The sequence below is a fragment of the Delphinus delphis genome, chromosome 3 (genome assembly GCF_949987515.2).
Source record: "Delphinus delphis chromosome 3, mDelDel1.2, whole genome shotgun sequence".
Classification (NCBI taxonomy): domain Eukaryota; kingdom Metazoa; phylum Chordata; class Mammalia; order Artiodactyla; family Delphinidae; genus Delphinus; species Delphinus delphis.
This window is the reverse complement of record NC_082685.1, coordinates 142,437,816-142,456,574: the sequence shown is the minus strand read 5'-3', so window position 1 is coordinate 142,456,574 and position 18,759 is coordinate 142,437,816. Positions and strand designations below refer to the sequence as shown.

Sequence of the window (18,759 nt, the reverse complement as noted above, 5' to 3'; positions counted from 1 at the left end):
CCTCTTTCAGTGTGTGATACAAAATGCTTTGAATAGGGATTGTCTTATTCTCCTACCTAAGTTTTATAGTCCCTAGGACCATGCCTTCCAAGATAGATAGGTTCTCAATATATATTTGTGAAGATTGAATTGAATTTAAAACTGCAATACTGCCTTTAAAAAAATAAATCCTGCATCTTTGGAGAATGTTTTTAAATGGCATGATGAATAGTAAAGAGTTTGGGTTTTGGAGTTGGAGGATGCAGGTTTAAGGGTTAACCCCACATTCCACTAGATGAATGACATTGGATGGATTTTCAAATTTCAGATCCTTAATTTCCCCATCAGTTTGGTGGCAATAATAATAAGATCTCTCTTAGAAGATTCTTGAAGGAATTAAGATGTTGGGCAGAGTACTTTTCAAACAGCAGTGTTATAAATATCACTTTTAGTTCCTGTCATTTTTCTTAGTGAAGTATGTATGCATTTAGCACCTAAGAGGAATTCCAGTAAAGAGTTATTACATTTTTAAAATTTTGAAAAATTACCTCAAGACCATGTATTCCTATTGATATTTGTGGATGAATTAAATGCGTTCAACTTTCTTGATTTAGTGTTACAGTCTTGGATATGGGCTGCTGTTTCTACCCCTGATCTAAACACAAGAATCCAAAGTTTGACTTACTTTTCTTAAAAGAAACGTTAACAAATTCTGATATGGGCATATTTTATTTAATGATTGGTATTGGAATCTTTTCCTGGGCTTTGACATCAGACTTGAGGAAAATAAGAACTTTGGTCCCTTTTAATGGCAAGTTTAATTGTCTGTGTATACGGACGTGAAATTTTGGTTGTTAAATGCTCTAACAGAAAGGATGAGTTACTGTAAAACTTCAATAAAATATGTGTTATGTAAAATGTCAGGGAATAATGTTTCAAATTTTTTTGTTAATCTTTTACTTTTTAAAAATTAATTAAGTATATGCTTTGCCTGCATTGGGTCTTGGCTGCTGCACACAGGCTTTCTCTGGTTGCATTGTGGGAGCTTCTCATTGCTGTGGCTTCTCTTGTTGTGGAGCAGGGACCCTAGGTGCACAGGCTGCAGTAGTTGTGGCACGTGGGCTCAGTAGTTGGGGCGCGTGGGCTCTAGAGCGCAGCCTCAGTAGTTGTGGCACCCGGGCTTAGTTGCTCCACAGCATACGGGATTTTCCTGGACCAGGGATCGAACCTGTGTCCCCTGCATTGGCAGGCAGATTCTTAACCACTGTGCCACCAGGCAAGTCCTTGGATAGTTTGCTGTTTAACCTAAATGAGAGTTGCATACGTCTGGGGTGCTTTTGCAGAAATGGCTATCCAAAATTGGTAACTATCTGAGAGTAGAGAGTTAACAATAAAATGAGGTACTTGGAAGAATAAAATGAGGTGATGGGGGGTAGGTTAATTCACTTTTGTTAAGGGAACATATGGAGCATTTTTACAGTGTTTACAGTGTTCTTGGTCCTACGTTCAGTAAAAATATGTGAAAATGATCCCCTTGGTCAGGGAGCTACAGTTTATTGAATTATGTTTCATTTTGGTTTGTCCTCAGTCAACAATGAGGAAACAAAATATTTTTTTTCCTCAAAAATGTCTTTTCTTTTTTCTTCTTCTTGCTTTTATGAAGCAGCAAGTGACAGCAGAAGCCTCTCTGAATAGAAAATCCTTACTATTGTTAAAAAAAAAAGTTAAATTTTAAATTAAAAAGTTAGATCTTCACCAGGATGGGGCAAATAGTTTGGAGGATTCATCCCCTGGGAAGGAACTCTAGTTAAGTGGGTGGGTCATAGTTTCCAGATAGTCTGGTGACAAGTAAGCAATAAAGGGCTGTACTTTATGGCCCATTGGAGAGAGAGGCAGGCTCACTGTTTTATAAGGTAGGTGGTAGTCGTTGGATAATTTTACAGTCTCTAGAAAGTCTGGTCACATCAAGGAAAGTTACAGTTGTAGAGCCTCAATTCACTGCTTTGAGGCTTAATAGCTCTGTTACTTCTCTGCCTTGGATTTGTCAACTATAAAGGGAGGATAGTAGTATCTACTTAAACTGTATTGTGTAATTGAAATTTGCTAGGACAGTAGAACTTAAATGTTATTACCCCCCCCCCCAAAAAAAGGTAAATATGTGGGGTGATGGTTGTGTTCATTGACTCCATGGGGAGAATTCTATCACAATGTATTTTTGTACCAAATCATCACATTGTGCACTTTACATACCTCACAGTTTTATTTGCCAGTTATACTCCAATAAAGGTGAAGAAAAAAAGTTTCTACTTCAGGGATTGTTATGAAGATTAAAGGAGTTAATTTTTTTTAACATCTTTATTGGAGTATAATTGCTTTACAATGATGTGTTAGTTTCTGCTTTATAACAAAGTGAATCAGCTATACATATACATATATCCCCATATCTCCTCCCTCTTGCGTCTCCCTCCCACCCTCCCTAGACCACCCCTCTAGGTGGTCACAGAGCACCGAGCTGATCTCCCTGTGCTATGCAGCTGCTTCCCACTAGCTAGCTATTTTACGTTTGGTAGTATATATAAGTCCATGCCACTCTTTCACTTCGTCCCAACTTACCCTTTCCCCTCATATCCTCAAGTCCATTCTCTACATCTGCGGTAAAGGAGTTAATTTACAGGAAATACTTAAAAGAATGCCTACTACATAGCATAGTAAGCTCCATGTATTAGTTGCTATTATTTTTGTTAAAAAGGTTGATATTAAGATGCTAATGGTTACTTTCAAAGAAGTCATAGAAGACCTAATAAAAAAAATTGCTTAAATAAGAAAGGTTTAGTATTGCACTATGACAAGAACTCTGGAGTGGGGCTGTTCTGTCTCCTGCGTCCTGATATGAAGGACATGAAGTTTTTCCCCCTTTTTTCTGCTTTGCCAGCTTTAGACTGTTGGCTTGTCCTAAGCAGACTGTCCTCATGTCTCAAAATTTTGTCAGCTAAATTTTGTTACATGCAGGTGACCACCTCCACAGGCTGAAAGGAGACTTTCATGTAACACTTTTTAGGAGCAAGAAAACCTTTCTCAAATGTACCTTCAGCTGACTTCCCCTCACATGTTATTAGCCGGTATTAGTGTGGCACATCATTTGCAAAAACAGCCATTGCAAGAGCACTATGGTTGACTTGGAATCAAACTTCAGCCCCCCTGTGCAGGGAGGGGCCCAGCAGCTCCTGAAACACAGTGTTGCTTCTTACCTAGGGAGAACTGTGGTTTTGGCAAGGAGAAAGAGAGAAGTGGCTGTTGTGTAGGTGGCTAGTAACGTGTGCCTTAGTATCGTTTCCTGATTAGGGTCAGAACTGCCCCTAAGACCTGAGCCTACAGTTCAAGTGTGGCCTTCCCCGCTTCACTCTCCAATCCCCCCTCACCCTGGAGGGAATGGAGGGAATGTCTGGAGAAGCAGGATGAAGGTCGGAGCCCAGCAGGCTCACTCTTAAATTTGGGCATTATCCTTCTCTTATTGTTTTCAGCCTCCTCCAGCATCAGAGGGCCGAATTGTTAACTCCTAACCCAGCCCAGTGGAGAGCACAAAAAAATTAACCTGAGCTATGCCTTATCTCTTCCTGGAGAGTTTTATCTTCCATGTTTGAAACAAAAGACTAGTTGTTGACGCTAGTTGCTGCCTATCTCCTTGTTACTCATCCTCTACATCCTAGCAACGAAAGACCTAAAGAGTACAACATTCCAATTAATAAGTGCCCTTTGATACTACTTAACTTTGGGTGTATTATTCTTCATTATTAACTTAAGAAGTAAATGTTAAAGATTATCTCAGGTTATTGAGGATGGTGGCAATTGAGAACAAGCCTTATTCATATAATTAATTTCCTTCCTATGTGCTTTCCGCCCCACTTGTTGAGTGAGATTATCAGACGAGAAAGATTAGATTTCCTTGGAATAATTTTTTTTGTCTTTCCAAGGTAAACAACTCTGGAAACTAAATGTAATTCAACTTTCCTCATAATTTTGGTAGGAAGTCTCTGACCAAAAATCCAGTTTGGGAAATTCAGAAAGGAATTTTTGGTTTAAAATGTTAAAAGTGAAAGGTGAGATTACCTAAAATCTTACCTTTGAATGCTTTCTTCTGGTCACTTGCCACATCTTTTTACATAGTACAGTCATGGTTCATATACTGTTCACGTGTTAATTTTGCTTAGTATATCTGTTTATATTTTCTCAGATTTGTACATTTTCCATTACTATTTTTTTTTTTTTTTTTTGGCTCTGCTGCATGGCTTGTAGGATCTTAGTTCCCTGACCAGGGATTGAACTCAGGCCACTGCAGCGAAAGCACTGAGTCTTAACCACTGGACTGCCAGGGATTTCTCTTCTATCACTATTTTTATTGGCTGTATTTCATATTATGTTGATACACAGTAAACTTCAGTTATTTTCTCAGTGTTGGGCATTTAGATTGATAATTTTTTTTGCTGTTACTGGTAACATGTCTATGTTACATCTTTGTAACTAAGTTAATTTATAGCATTTTAAATAATAACAAATTTTGAAGCCTAACTGTTGAAAAAATTTTATAATCTTTTCAGAAGCAAGAGAAAAAGAGGAAGAAATGAACAGAGAGAAAGAATTAAGAAGGCAAAGCGAAGATCTTGAACCAACATCTTCAGGCTCAAATGTGGCCAGAGATTGCTCTAAATCATCTTCCAGGTGCTTGTCTTTCTCAAAAGAATGCTATTAAACTACGTTTTTCTAGGCGTTCGTAACACAATTTAGGCAAAGTTCCTAATACTAAAAGCTTGCATAATTTCTCCCATTTCAGGCAATTGTGTATGTCTAGAACCAGGAAAAAGTCATTTGTCACATTGTAAATCAATTGACTTTCTCTGAAGTGTTCCAGATGAAGTATTAAAATCTATGCCTTTTGGGCTTCCCTGGTGGCGCAGTGGTTAAGAGTCCGCCTGCCAATGAAGGGGACGTGGGTTCGTGCCCAGGTCTGGGAGGATCCCACATGCCGCGGAGCGGCTGGGCCCGTGAGCCATGGCCGCTGGGCCTGCCCGTCTGGAGCCTGTGCCCTGCAATGGGAGAGGCCACAACAGTGAGAGGCCCGCGTACCATAAAAAAAAAAAAAAAAAAAAAAAATCTATGCCTTTTGACTGCAGAGCATAACTACGTAAAGTTGGAAAGATGTTGACAAGTTTATTATTTTTTTCATGTTTATTTTGTCATTTACATCTTTTGTCCCTTTCCCCAGACTCTGCATTCATAACCTTTTTTGGTAGGATCCTTTATGGAAATAGATAATAAGAAAGAATATAAATAGAGGCATATTATAAAGTTTATCGAGTTATAGGAGAAAGCAGCCATTGAAATTACTTTAAATTGAAATTTAATACTATGTAACTTAATTACTAAGAACTTTAAACAATATAAATAGGTATATAGATATCAAATCTAGGTGGATAATATGAGAATTCTAATGTTGTTTAGATATATTTTAAATCATCAAATTGGTTACATAAACTATTCATGGCAAATTTCACCAGTGGATTTCACTATTTCCTCTTTTTTCAGTAGAAAAACATAAAATATCTAAATACACAAAATATCACTTATACTATGTAATTGCATTTTTTGTTCACCCAGAAGGTGCATTCTTTGGTATCTCAGTCTAGGCTGTTGAGCAGAATATCTCTCCATAATAGTGTTGGTTGGTCTTTTCTATAACTTCTCTTTGCGGAGGGAAGGGATATCTATATGGGACTACAAGTCTGGTTCTCCGTTTTCATAACAGTGCAACCTTAACATCTATTTAGTCTCTGAAGCATATGAGTATCTTTGCATATATTAGTAAAGAGCAGGGGTCAGCAAACTTTTTCTGTCAAGGACAGATAGTAAATATTTTAGGAATTGGGGTCCATGTGGTCTCTTTCTCAACTACTCAATTCTGCCATAGACGACACGTAAATGAATGGGCTTATCTGTGTTCAGTAAATCTTTAAAAAACAAACACTGGGCCAAATTTTACCAACCCCTGCTGGAGAGTGTCCTTTCTTTATATTAGTCAAAAAATGCAGTTTAGCATTGTCTATGGTTTTATATCAGTTGTCAGTCTTACAATGTCTTTGGGTTTCAATATGATAGGGAAAAAAACCCTTTTTCCTAAGAGGAACATTTAGTATTTACCTTTAGTTTCTTATTTTTGGGATGATTTAAGATGTCAAAAAACTACTGTTGTGTTTTTGGAAATTTATCTTATTGCTAAGGTTTTGACAAACAAATGGTTCCATTAATTGAAAATTGTAAAAATTTCAGTAGTTTTGTTGATTCTGTTTTTTCTGCAATACTAACTTTAAAGTCCAGAGATAAAGAACGTGCAGTATTGGTATTGAGAATAAATTTTATTGATATAACAAAACCCAGCATTACTTTTGTCATTAGTGATTAAAATTACAGAACTACTGTTGAGATTATAATTACAGATCTTCTTGACTTATGATGGGGTTATGTCCAGATAAACCCATCATAAATTGCAAATATTATTAAGTCGAAAATGCATTTAATACACCACCTACTGAATATCAAAGCTTAGCCTAGTCTGCCTTAAACATGCTCGGAACACTTATATTAGCCTACATCTGGGCAAAGCCATAGAACACAAAGCGTATTTTATAATAAAGTATTGGCTATCTCAAGTAATTTATTAAATACAATACTAAAGTAAAAAACAGAATGGTTGTATGGGTACAGAATGGTTGTAGGTGTACTGATTGTTTACCCTGATGATTGTGTGGCTGACTGGGAGCTGTGACTTGCTGCCACTGCCCAGCATCATGAGAGAGTTTGGTACTGTTTATTGCCAGTCCTGGAAAAGATCAAAATTCAAAATTCAGTGTATGGTTTCTACTGAATGAGTATTGCTTTCACACCATTGTAGAGTTGAAAAATCGTTAAGTCTAAATTGTAAGTGGGGACCATCTATATCAAATATAAAGATAGGAATGATATATCAAGAAAAATAAAATAATACAACTTTATTACAGTATTTTGTTGATCAAAAGAATGGAAGTTTACTTATCCCTGTTTCAGAAGGCATTGAATGAATAATCCATGGCGGATGAATAGCCTGTCAGAAGCTTAACTGAGACTATATTAATATCAGATATATTTTATCTAGATTTTCTTTCTCTATTATAGGAGTCTTTAAGCTATTTCTGCTTAAACATTGAGTCTTGTTACTAGTGAAATAATTTCACTGTAGCTAAATTAAATTTGAAGTCCGTTTAAAAAAATAGCCATTTTAATAACATCTTTAGGGACTTCCCTGGTGGCGCAGTGGTTAGGAATCCGCCTGCCAGTGCAGGGGACACGGGTTCGAGCCCTGGTCCGGGAAGATCCCATATGCCGTGGAGCAACTAAGCCCGTGCTCCACAACTACTGAGCCTGGGCTCTAGAGCCCGCGAGCCACAACTACGGAAGCCCGCGTGCCTAGAGCCCGTGCTCCATAACAAGAGAAGCCACCGCAATGAGAAGCCGGCGCACCGCAACGAGTAGCCCCCGCTCGCTGCAACTAATAAACTACTATAAAATAAATAAATAAAATTTAAAAAAAAGAAAGAAAATATCTTGGACTACAACTTGTAGTAAATAAAGATGTTCTTATTTTAAAATTTATTTATTTCGGGCTGCGTTGGGTCTTTGTTGCTGCGTGCCGGCTTTCTCTAGTTGCGGCGAGTGGGGGCTACTCATTGCGGTGCGCCGGCTTCTCATTGTGGTGGCTTCTCTTGTTATGGAGCACGGGCTCTAGGCACGCGGGCTTCCGTAGTTGTGGCTCGCGGGCTCTAGAGCCAGGCTCAGTAGTTGTGGAGCACGGGCTTAGTTGCTCCACGGCATATGGGATCTTCCCGGACCAGGGCTCGAACCCGTGTCCCCTGCATTGGCAGGCGGATTCCTAACCACTGCACCACCAGGGAAGTCCCTAAAGATATTTTCTACTATATTGGTATGCATCCAATAAGTTATTTCTTGAATTTAGCACCAGGACGAAAAAATTCCTCTCTTCCCTAAGTGCTTTTTCTTATTAGACACTTGGAACACCATTGCTCTTTTTGCCATGGCTCCTAGAAAGCTTTTCACTCAATTTATTGTTCTGTGATTGTCTTATTCCACAACTCCAGTTTAGGGAACAGTGATTTTGTGCTGGGAACGAGCCTCATGTTCTGGGAAATGTTGGCACCATCTGGCTATAACTGAGTGCTTAGTTAGTTATCTTAAATATATTGCAACTTTTGCTTCCACTATTCAAAACATTAGTAAATTAGTGCCTCTAACATTTTTCATATTAAGGAAACACATGGAAACATCTAGAAATCAAGTAACTTTTACAAGGCCATTGAAGTCAATGACTGAATTGGTAATGGATTCAAACAAAACAATGGTGACTGACCTTTTGCCTATGCATTGTTTTTAAGAAAATATTTTAAGTTCACCTATGGGCGAGGCAGAGTTCTATATTCTAAGAAGTAAAAACAGTTAAGACAGGTTCCTAGGACTTCCCTGGTGGCACAGTGGTTAAGAATCCGCCTGCAAATGCAGGGGACACGGGTTCGATCCCTGGTCCGGGAAGATCCCACGTGCCATGGAGCAACTAAGTTTGTGTGCCACAACTACTGAGCCTGTGCTCTAGAGCCCATGAGCCACAGCTTCTGAAGTATGTGTGCCCTAGAGTCCGTGCACTGCAACTGCTTAGCCCGCGTGCTGCAACTACTGAAGCCCGTGCACCTAGAGCCCATGCTCCGCAACAAGAGAAACCACTTCAGTGAGAAGCCTGCGTACCACAACAAAGAGTAGCCCCTGCTCGCCACAACTAGAGAAAGCCCGCATGCAGCAATGAAGACGCAACACAGCCAAAAATAAAAATAAATAAGTAATGTTTTTAAAAAAGAAAAAAGACAGGTCCCTATTCATAAGGACGTAACAGGCTAGGAATTCTTTATAGCTGATTAGATAACTTCTTTCACTCTCATTTAGGTGTTTAATTTTACAATAGCTAGTGAAACTGGGTAGTTATCTGTTAGAAAGAAAAAAAGAGGATAAAGATAGTGATTTTGTTCTAAGGAGCTCATTTTTTCTTTTTAAAGACCTTCAGTTCTAACTAGAGATCAGCAAATAAATACTGTCAGATTTTAGTTTTCCCAGAGATATAAAGGAAGTGGTAACTTCTTTTGCTGATCACCACAAGTACTATGCATTGGCACTGTATGAAGCAGTCTTTATTGGTCCTGAGAAGGGACATGGTGTCCTTTTCCCTTGGGCAAAGAAACCATAATTAAAGGTAATTCTCTTTTGAAGTTTTGTAAAACACATTTTTAATAAAAAATAGGAAAATTCACAGTTGTTAAGGACTTTTAAAGTCTCTTTTGCCAGTGGCTTTCAAAATGCTTAAGGTAGCTTAAAAATAATTCCCTCTCATATATTAGGAAAGAAGTAACAGTAAATTATACAGGCAGAGAAAAATGTTAAATTTTCCTCAGTGAAGCATCTTAAAGTTTAATTTTTGCATATTCTAATTGCTTTGAAGCTATGCATTTTTTCTTGTGATTTTGATATATCTCCTTTTGAATAAATCTGATTACTTCTCCATTTATTTGAATTTTGACCTCATATTTTATATGTATGTTAATAAACTTTTTAGATTTGATATTTTTTCTTATTCTCATTTTCCCATCTGTTTGATAATATTGTTTTAATGTATTTAAGATATCTCTTAGGCAATCAGTTTTCCTCACATAAGAGATTGTTATGCTATTTTCTTTTTTCTAGATTTAATAAAAATTACCTTAAGAGTTTAAATGAGAAATTATTATGAAGTATTTAAGACTTTCAAAACGATGATAAAGTACAATACCTACTAGACAAGAAGTAAACTTTTGCTGTTAGGAGTGAACACTTCTGAGAACTATCTTCAATCGCATCCCCTTCCCTTCTTGTCGGAAGTAACCAACCTTCTAAATTTGAATTTTTTCCATGTATCTCTTTGTAAGTTTATTGTGTATCTCTGTTTCCCTAAGACTTAAATAATATTGTTTTGCATATTTAAAAATCTTTCTCCCCAGTGTCTAGTGTGCCACTTAGCATGTTATGCTGTAAACTATCATGTACTGTTTCTGTAGTGTGTTCTTTTATATGATTGTGGACACTGTAAGGTTAGGGATATTTTTCCCCTTAATTAGACAAAAATTTTTTTTTTTTTGCGGTAGGCGGGCCTCTCACTGTTGTGGCCTCTCCCGTTGTGGAGCACAGGCTCCAGACGCGCAGGCTCAGCGGCCATGGCTCACGGGCCCAGCTGCTCCGCAGCATGTGGGATCTTCCCGGACCGGGACACGAACCCATGTCCCCTGCATCGGCAGGCGGACTCTCAACCACTGCGCCACCAGGGAAGCTCGACAAAACATTTTTGTTATGAAGTTTGTCATACATATAAAACTTTAGATATCCTTCATTTAAAGTAAAGAGAACAATGAAACAAACACCCAGCATGTGAGACAGTTGTAGAGCTTTATCAGTGCTTTGAAATCCTACTCCTTTGCTCCACAAGGGAAACCTTCCCTGTATTTATCTTTATATCCTCTTTTTAATAATTTTACTATATATGAGTGTATTCCTAAATACATGTTGTTTTGTATGATTTCTTATTTTATATAGATGTCATTAATGCTGTAATGAATGTATTTTTTCAATTTGCCTTTTTTATTCAACAAGAGGTTTTTCACATTCATGTTGACAAGTGAATCTATAGTTCATTTCATTTTCAGTGCATTTTAGTTTTCCACTTAGAAATATACTACAGTTTATCCATTGTCTAGTCAATTTAGGTTGCTGTTTTTCTATACTATTATAAAATATGCTTTTAGAGATCTCCTTATAGCTATCCTCTGTTTTACTGTACAAAAGTTTCTTTAGAGTATATACCTAGTAGTAGACTTGCTAGGTCTTTGAGTAAGTACACGTTTATCTTTATTTATTTATTTATTTTTTCTGTTTTTTTTTTTTTGGTTTGTTTTTTTTGGTACGCGGGCCTCTCACTGTTGTGGCCTCTCCCTTTGTGGAGCACAGGCTCCGGACGTGCAGGCTCAGTGGCCATGGCTCACGGGCCCAGCCGCTCCGCGGCATGTGGGATCCTCCCGGACTAGGGCACGAACCCATGTCCCCTGCATTGGCAGGCGGACTCTCAACCACTGCGCCACCAGGGAAGCCCAGTACACGTTTATCTTTAGATTTGGGTCAGTTGTTTTCTAAAGAGTTTGTACCCACTTACTTTCCCACCAGCAGAGTGTAAGAGTTTCCGTTGCTCCACATCCTCATCAACACTTGTTACTGTTAGACATTTTTATTTTTGCCAATCTGATTGTTGTGAGGTGGTATCCTTATAGTGTTCATTTGCATTTTGATGATTACCAGTGTGGTTGTACATCATCATTTCAAAAGTTTATTTGTCATATATTTTTTCTTCTGAAGATATAGTAAGAACTATGTCTTCCGCAAGATTTTCTCTCAGGTTCCTTGTGTTCTCCCCTTAATTGGTGGTTTACTATTACTATTTTTTTGTTTTTCAGTGGTATTTTTTTAAAACATAAGTTTCAAATGTTAATATATTCTCATTTTAACCTTTTCTTTTGTGATGTGTGCCTTTTGTTTAAGAAATGAGTCCTTACTCTGAGGTCATAAAGATAACTTTCTATATTTTTATCTAAAGTTTTTAAGTTTTGTTTTCCATATTTAGGTCTTAAATCAACATAGGATTAATTTTTTTGTGGATAATGTAAAGATGTTATTCATTTTTATTTTTTGCTCCATGTGAATAATCAGTTTCCCCAGCCCCTTTATTTTTAATTTAAAAAATTTAGTAGAGTGTTTTTTAGAGCAGTTTTAGGTTCACAACAAAATTGAGCTGAAGGTACAGAGAGTTTTCCATATATCACCTGGCCCAGTACATGCATAGCCTCCTCCATTATCAACAGCCCCCACCAGAGTGGTATATTTGTTACAGTTGGTGAACCTACACTGACACATCTTCATCACTCAGAATCCAGAGTTTACATGAGCGTTCACTCTTTGATGTTGTACCTTCTGTCAATTTATACAAATTTGTAATGACATTTATCCACCACTATGGTATCAATCAGAGTAGTTTCACTGCCTTCACCATGCTCTGTGTTCCATCTCTTCATCCCTCCCTCCCCACAAACCCTTAGCAACCACTGATCTTTTAAATTTTTATCGAAGTAGGGTATACACATTACAAAGTCAAACATTATAAAGTCTCATTTCTCCCTGCTCATGATTCTGGCTTCCCAGAGGAAATGATTAAATTTCTTTTAGCATTTTTTTCCTTCAATTTACCTCTGTATTTCTAAATGTTTTCTTTTACTATGGTGTCTTGATTTTTTGAATTGGGGTAAAAATTTTTTTAACATAAGAATTTCCATTTTAAACGATTTAAATTATACAATTTAGAGGCATTAGTAATGTTTATAATGTTGTACAGCCATCATCACTATTTCCAAAAATTTTATCACTCCAAACAGAAACTTTAGCCATTAAGCAGTAATTCCCCATCTTTCACTGATGAACACTTGGGTTTCCATCTTTTGGGTATTGTGAGTGCAGTGAACACTGGCATACAGGTATCTGTTTGAGTCTTTGATTTTAATTCTTTTGGGTATATGCCTACGAGTGAAATTTCTGGGTCATATGGTAATTTTATGTTTAACTTTTTGAAAAACTGCCAAACTGTTTTCCACCATGGCTGCGCCATTTTACATTCCCACCAGCAATGTGTGAGGGTTCCAATTTCTCCACGTTCTTGCCATCACTTGTTACTTTCCATGTTTTGTTTTGTTTTTATTATAGTCATCTCGGTAGGTGGGAAGTGGTATCTCCTTGTAGTTTTTTTTTTTTTTAAATATATTTATTTATTTTTGGCTGTGTCAGGTCTTGGTTGCTGCTTGCAGGACCTTTCGTTGCAGCATGCGGGCTTCTCTCTAGTTGTGGCATGTGGGCTTCAGAGCACATGGGCTCTGTAGTTGGGGCATGTGGGCTCTCTAGGTGTGGTGCGTGGGCTTAGTTGTCCTGCTGCATGTGGGATCCTAGTTCCCCGACCAGGGACTGAACCCACGCCCCCTGCATTGGAAGACAGATTCTTAACCGCTGGATCACCAAGGAAGTCCCTCCTTGTAGTTTTTATTTTCATTTCCCTAATGTCTAATGATGTTGAGCATTTTTTGATATGCTTATTGATCATTTGTATATCTTCTTTTGAGAAATGCATATTCAAGTCCTTTGCCCATTTTAAAATTGTGTTGTTTGTATTTCTGTTGTTAAGTTGTAGGAATTCTTTATACATTCTGGTTATTAACTCATCAGATATGTGATTTGCAAATATTTTATTCATTCTTTAGATTGTTTTTTTACTTTCTTAATATCCTTTGATGCATGAAAGCTTTTAATTTTGGTGAAGTCCAACTTACCTATTTTTTCTTTTTGTTGATCATGTTTTTCATGTCATATCTAAGAAACCATTGCCAAATTATAGGTCATGAAGATTTCTCCTGTTTTCTTCTAAAAAAACAAAGCTTTGGCTCTTACATTTTGCTTATTGATCCATTTTTTTTTTTTGCGGTACGCGGGCCTCACACTGCTGCGGTCTCTCCCATTGCAGAGCACAGGCTCCGGACGCGCAGGCTCAGTGGCCATGGCTTACGGGCCCAGCTACTCTGCGGCACATGGGATCCTCCCAGACCGGGGCACGAACCAGTGTCCCCCACATCGGCAGGCAGACTCTCAACCACTGCGCCACCAGGGAAGCCCTTATTGATCCATTTTGAGTTCATTATGTATATGATGTGAGGTAGGGATCCAACTTTTTTTGTTTTTGTTTTATTTTTGACCCATCTGGGTGATTCTTTTTTTTTTTAAATAAATTTATGTATTTTATTTATTTTTGGCTGCATTGGGTCTTGCTGCGCACGGGCTTTCTCTAGCTGCGGCAAGCGGGGGCTACTCTTCATTGCGGTGCATGGGCTTCTCATTGCGGTGGCTTCTCTTGTTGCGGAGCACGGGCTCTAGGCGGGTGGGCTGCAGTAGTTGTGGCACGTGGGCTTCAGTAGTTGCGGCTTGCAGGCTCTAGAGCACAGGCTCAGTAGTTGTGGTGCACAGGCTTAGTTGCTCTGCGGCATCTGGGATCTTCCCGGACCAGGGCTCAAACCTGTGTCCCCTGCATTGGCAGGCAGATTCTTAACCACTATGCCACCAGGGAAGTCCCATCTTGGTGATTCTAATGTGTAACGTAAGGTGTGATTGCAGAGTAGTTTTCTATTTTATTTTATGAATGTTCAGCATTCATTATATGGTGATAATTTTCTTCACTGTTTTTTTAAAATGCACACTTATTATATATAAGTTACTTATTATGATAATTTGAATTCAGTTCTGGGATTGGTCTTTTGCTCTCTTGGCTGTATTTCATTTGGTCCTATATATTTTAAGTATGTTTCATGTTAGATTTTCTCCTTTGTAGCATGTTGGGAGTCTGTTTCACAGTGCATACAGATAATTTAAAAAACGTCTACAATGTTGTTAAAATTTGGCTTAGAGAAAGACAGTAATCTAAAACTACCCTTTTTATTTGCTTAAAGAAATATTATATGGGTGTAAGTTATCATTCAGAAATCAAGAAGAAATACGTCATTTATCCTATGAAAAATAGCTGTAGGATAGTAGAGAAATACTGATATACTCCAGATTTGTAAGGTAGGAATCATTTAGACATTCGCACTTCCTTTTAAGAAAGTAGTACCAGAAACAATGAATTTTGCCTATGGATTTAATGAAATTGTACAACCATACATCTTATTTAATGCCTAGCTAAAATCTCACTTAAAAAGTCAGGTGGAAAAAAAAGTCAGCCGAGGAAAACGTTAGGATTGACTCAACTGTTTTCTCATCGAGTACATATTGTTTCTCAGGCTCTGGTTCATATTTGGGTACCACATTGAATCAAGGCGTATTTTAAACGTGGAATGTACTGTTTTCAGTCAAGGACATTTTTGGACATAATTTCATGGACTTTGTTTTTCAGGATTTTGAAAATATGTTAAAAATGGTTCATTTTTTTGGCTTGTGCACATTAGCAGCAAAAAGCCAGAAGCAGAATTAGAAGCTGATACATTCTATCAGGTTTCATGTGGGTATTAGGCCTGCATAATCAGCCATGAAATCTATATGGATCTGTTTAGTTCTCAGTTCAATGATTATTTTTGAACTAGTTAACTGGGTTAAAGCATGGGTGCTAAGGGTTAACATTTCAATTTAGAGCTCTCTGTGGCCTTAGTTTTGCATTAAGGAAGTCTGTGACTTGTAACCAGTACAGTCAGAAATTTGTGATCTGATCACAAGAGAGAAAATTTGGGAGCATGAATAGTTTAATACAGATTTATTCAGTCATTCAAGTATTTATTGAACATCTTCTGGGGGTTAGGCACTGCTTTAGAAATTGGGGATACAGCATTTAGCAAGTCAGATGAGATCTCAGCTCATATTGCTGTGGGCACATTTGAGGGGATGGATAACAGATTACAAACAACTAAATAATTAAACAATATAATTTAGCAATGTACATAATAAAGATCATCAAAGTAAGGTAATTAAGATAATGGTGACTGATGGGGATGTGTTTGAAAGTTTAGAAAGGGGTGTGTGTCTGAAGGCCTCTTTGAGGAGGTGACATTTGAGGAGAACTGAATGATGAGAAAGAGGCCATGTGACAAGTGTTTTAGCAGAGGGAACTGCAAGTGCAAAGACCCTCAGGCTGAACCAAGCTTCAAGTGTTCAGTTATGAAGAAGGCTTGTGGGGCTGGAGCACCTTGAGCTTAACTGTTGAAAAAAAGAGAAATTCTCTTTATGGAGGTTTGCTAGCTCCTGTCTTTGTATAAGGATAACATGTATGTGAGTATGTATTCCTTTCAATATTGAACCTAGATGAAAATAAAAAGAAAAATCCCATTTTTTTCTTCAGTAGATATTGACTGCCCATGTCAGGCATCATGTAGGTGCTAGAGCCACAGCAATGAACACAACAAATTTCTGCTTTCATTGAGCTTATATTCTAGAGATACTTCATTAGGAGGCAGTGACACTTTGAATCCTAGAAAATATTTGATAGATTAATTGATATAATTAGGAATGCAGTTCTCAACCTTTTGGGATGGGGTGGGAGGTAGAGGGATGGTGGATGGTGGTGGCTTCCGAATGTATAAAGGTGTTTGATATAGACATTAATGAGAGTGTGTAATAGTCCTCAGGTGTGTTGGGTAGAAAAACAGTTGAGAATCAATATGATACTCCCTAGGGTAAGGTATCTTTACAATCCAGCAAAGCTATCAATACTTTTAACATTTTAGCAACTCAGCAAACTCGGATTAGCACTGAGAAATAATTTGTATTTCATAAAATATATTGAAACATTTTGACAGTAATATTAACTTTCTTACATGACTGACTTTATTTACTCCTGTGGCAAACAGTGATCGTATTCACATATAGTGAATAGAAACATTGGTTATCTCAGTAGTTTTCTTTCTTATGGTGTAGTATCTAGTAGTTTTTCTTCCACATTCCAGTTGTTCTGCTGGCTCTTTATGAATGAGGATTATCTAATGGGCCTCTAACATGTAATTGCTCTGAGCTTTTGTCTCTGACTTTGTATTTAGGTAAGATAGATAAAAGAAGTTTTTTACTTTCTTTAGGTGAAATAATATTTGAGTCACACATTCAATGTTTGAATTACAAATTTAAAAACATTAAAAAAACTCAGTTGTTAAAAGGAGAGTCAGGGTATCCTGAGAAATCAGTATTATCTCCAGAGTACTTTCTTTGTTTCAGCAAAGGCAATGAGTTTCTGTTTCTATATTTTCAGGGATACAAGCAGCAGTGAAAGTGAAGCAAGTTCTGAATCTTCTGATGATGAGTTAATTGGCCCCCCTTTACCCCTTAAAATGGCAGAAGAACCAGTTAATCATATGGAGGAAGATATCCTTGGTCCTTTACCTCCACCTCTTGGTGAAGATGTGGAAGAAGATGATGATGATGATGATGATGATGATTCAGAAGAGGAGGAAGTAAGTATTTCAGTAGTAATTTAAGAATTCAGTGGAGTAGTGTCTTTTAGAGTAGTGTAGAGATCAGTTCCCTGCTAGACAGTTATTCATGAATGATATCAAATTAAAAAAAAAATCTGAGTTTACTACTCACAGCCCCTTGTTGAAAGAACTCTAAAGAATGTATTTCAGGAACAAAGAAGTAGAACTCAAAAATAATAAATGGACAGTAGGAAGCAATGTGTTAAAAAGTTAATAAACATTTTGTTAAGTTTATGTAGCATTGAGTGTAATGTTGATGATGAATAAATCTGGGAAGATTTAAAAATAAAGTGGATCTAATATTATTTTGAACAATAATGTGGAAGATAGGAGAGTGGAATCAGTTCAGTCATTTTGAAATCATATTATTTGGGCGGAGGCTAGAGATGTTATTAGTTAATTTTAGATTAGCTTAGGTCAAGTTACAAGTTACAATTTTAAGAGTAAATGCCCCCAAAATAGAAATTGTGTAACCTCCAAAATAGTAAAAGGAAAAACATATAAAGAAAACCATTGATGTACTTTGTATTTTTGATACCTAGAATGGATCATTTTTTAATACCACCTTTCTCTATGTGACAGATTATTTTCAGTAATAATTATGAGTTGAAACAAATAATAATGGTCAGAAGAGAAACTGACAACCTTTGCAGATCTGTCAGTGACTTCATCAAAATGGGCATTCTTTGCTTATTTGTGTTTACTACACAGTATACTAAATTGGTCATTCTATGTCTATTCATAGTTTATTAAAGAAAGCTTTTCATGCACACATGTGTATGTGTGTGTATGTAAAATTAGGAAAAGAGGAACATAAGGATAAATCAGGCAGTTTCATTAAAAATTTTGTTTTACAATAAATTCCTGAAACTGCAGTGTTGACCATATCATTTTTCTTTTGATGTCAGTCCTAGTGGCTTTTTAATATCTCTGTCCTTAAAACACTTTCACTAAAATCTCTTCTTCCAGAAAATCCATCATTTTCTAATATATTTGGTAAAAACTTCTAAAGTTTCTTCTGTAAAAATTGGAGGAAATGGCTAAATAATGGCATATGTTGTCATTAAATGATCCATTGCTTTAGAATGTTTTTTTTTTTAAATAGTAACTTTTTTTTAAATAGTAACTTTCTTTTTTTTTAATTTATTTATTTATGGCTGCGTTGGGTCTTCGTTGCTGTGCGCGGGTTCTCATTGCGGTGGCTTCTGTTGTTGCAGAGCACGGGCTCTAGGCACACAGGCTTCAGTAGCTGTGGTTCGAAGGCTCTAGGGCACAGGCTCAGTAGTTGTGGCACACGGGCTTAGTTGCTCCGCGGCATGTGGGATCTTCCCGGACCAGGGATCGAACCCGTGTCTCCTGCATTGGCAGGCGGATTCTTAACCACTGCGCCACCAGGGAAGCCCGCTTTAGAATGTTTTTGATGAAAGCAGTTGAGGTGTTTAAACATTCCCATTTTGAATTCTTCTGCCAACCTAGTCTACCATATTTTGTCTTTTCCTCCTGGCATTGAAAGTATAGCAGAATGGAAGACTCTTTTTGTTTCTTTGACTTTATAATCATTATTTATTTTGAACCT

General features: G+C 37.3%; 1 protein-coding gene across 4 annotated transcripts in view; it reads left to right on the top strand.

The window, feature by feature from the left end:
• WDR70 (WD repeat domain 70) overlaps positions 1–18,759 on the top strand; it is a 308,150-nt gene that overhangs the window by 3,698 nt on the left and 285,693 nt on the right. For all 4 annotated transcript variants that reach the window (XM_060009572.1, XM_060009570.1, XM_069540615.1 and 1 more), the window contains 2 exons: positions 4,575–4,695; positions 16,961–17,162. In XM_060009572.1, the coding sequence (XP_059865555.1) occupies positions 4,575–4,695; positions 16,961–17,162 (323 nt within the window). The remainder of the gene's footprint in view (positions 1–4,574; positions 4,696–16,960; positions 17,163–18,759) is intronic.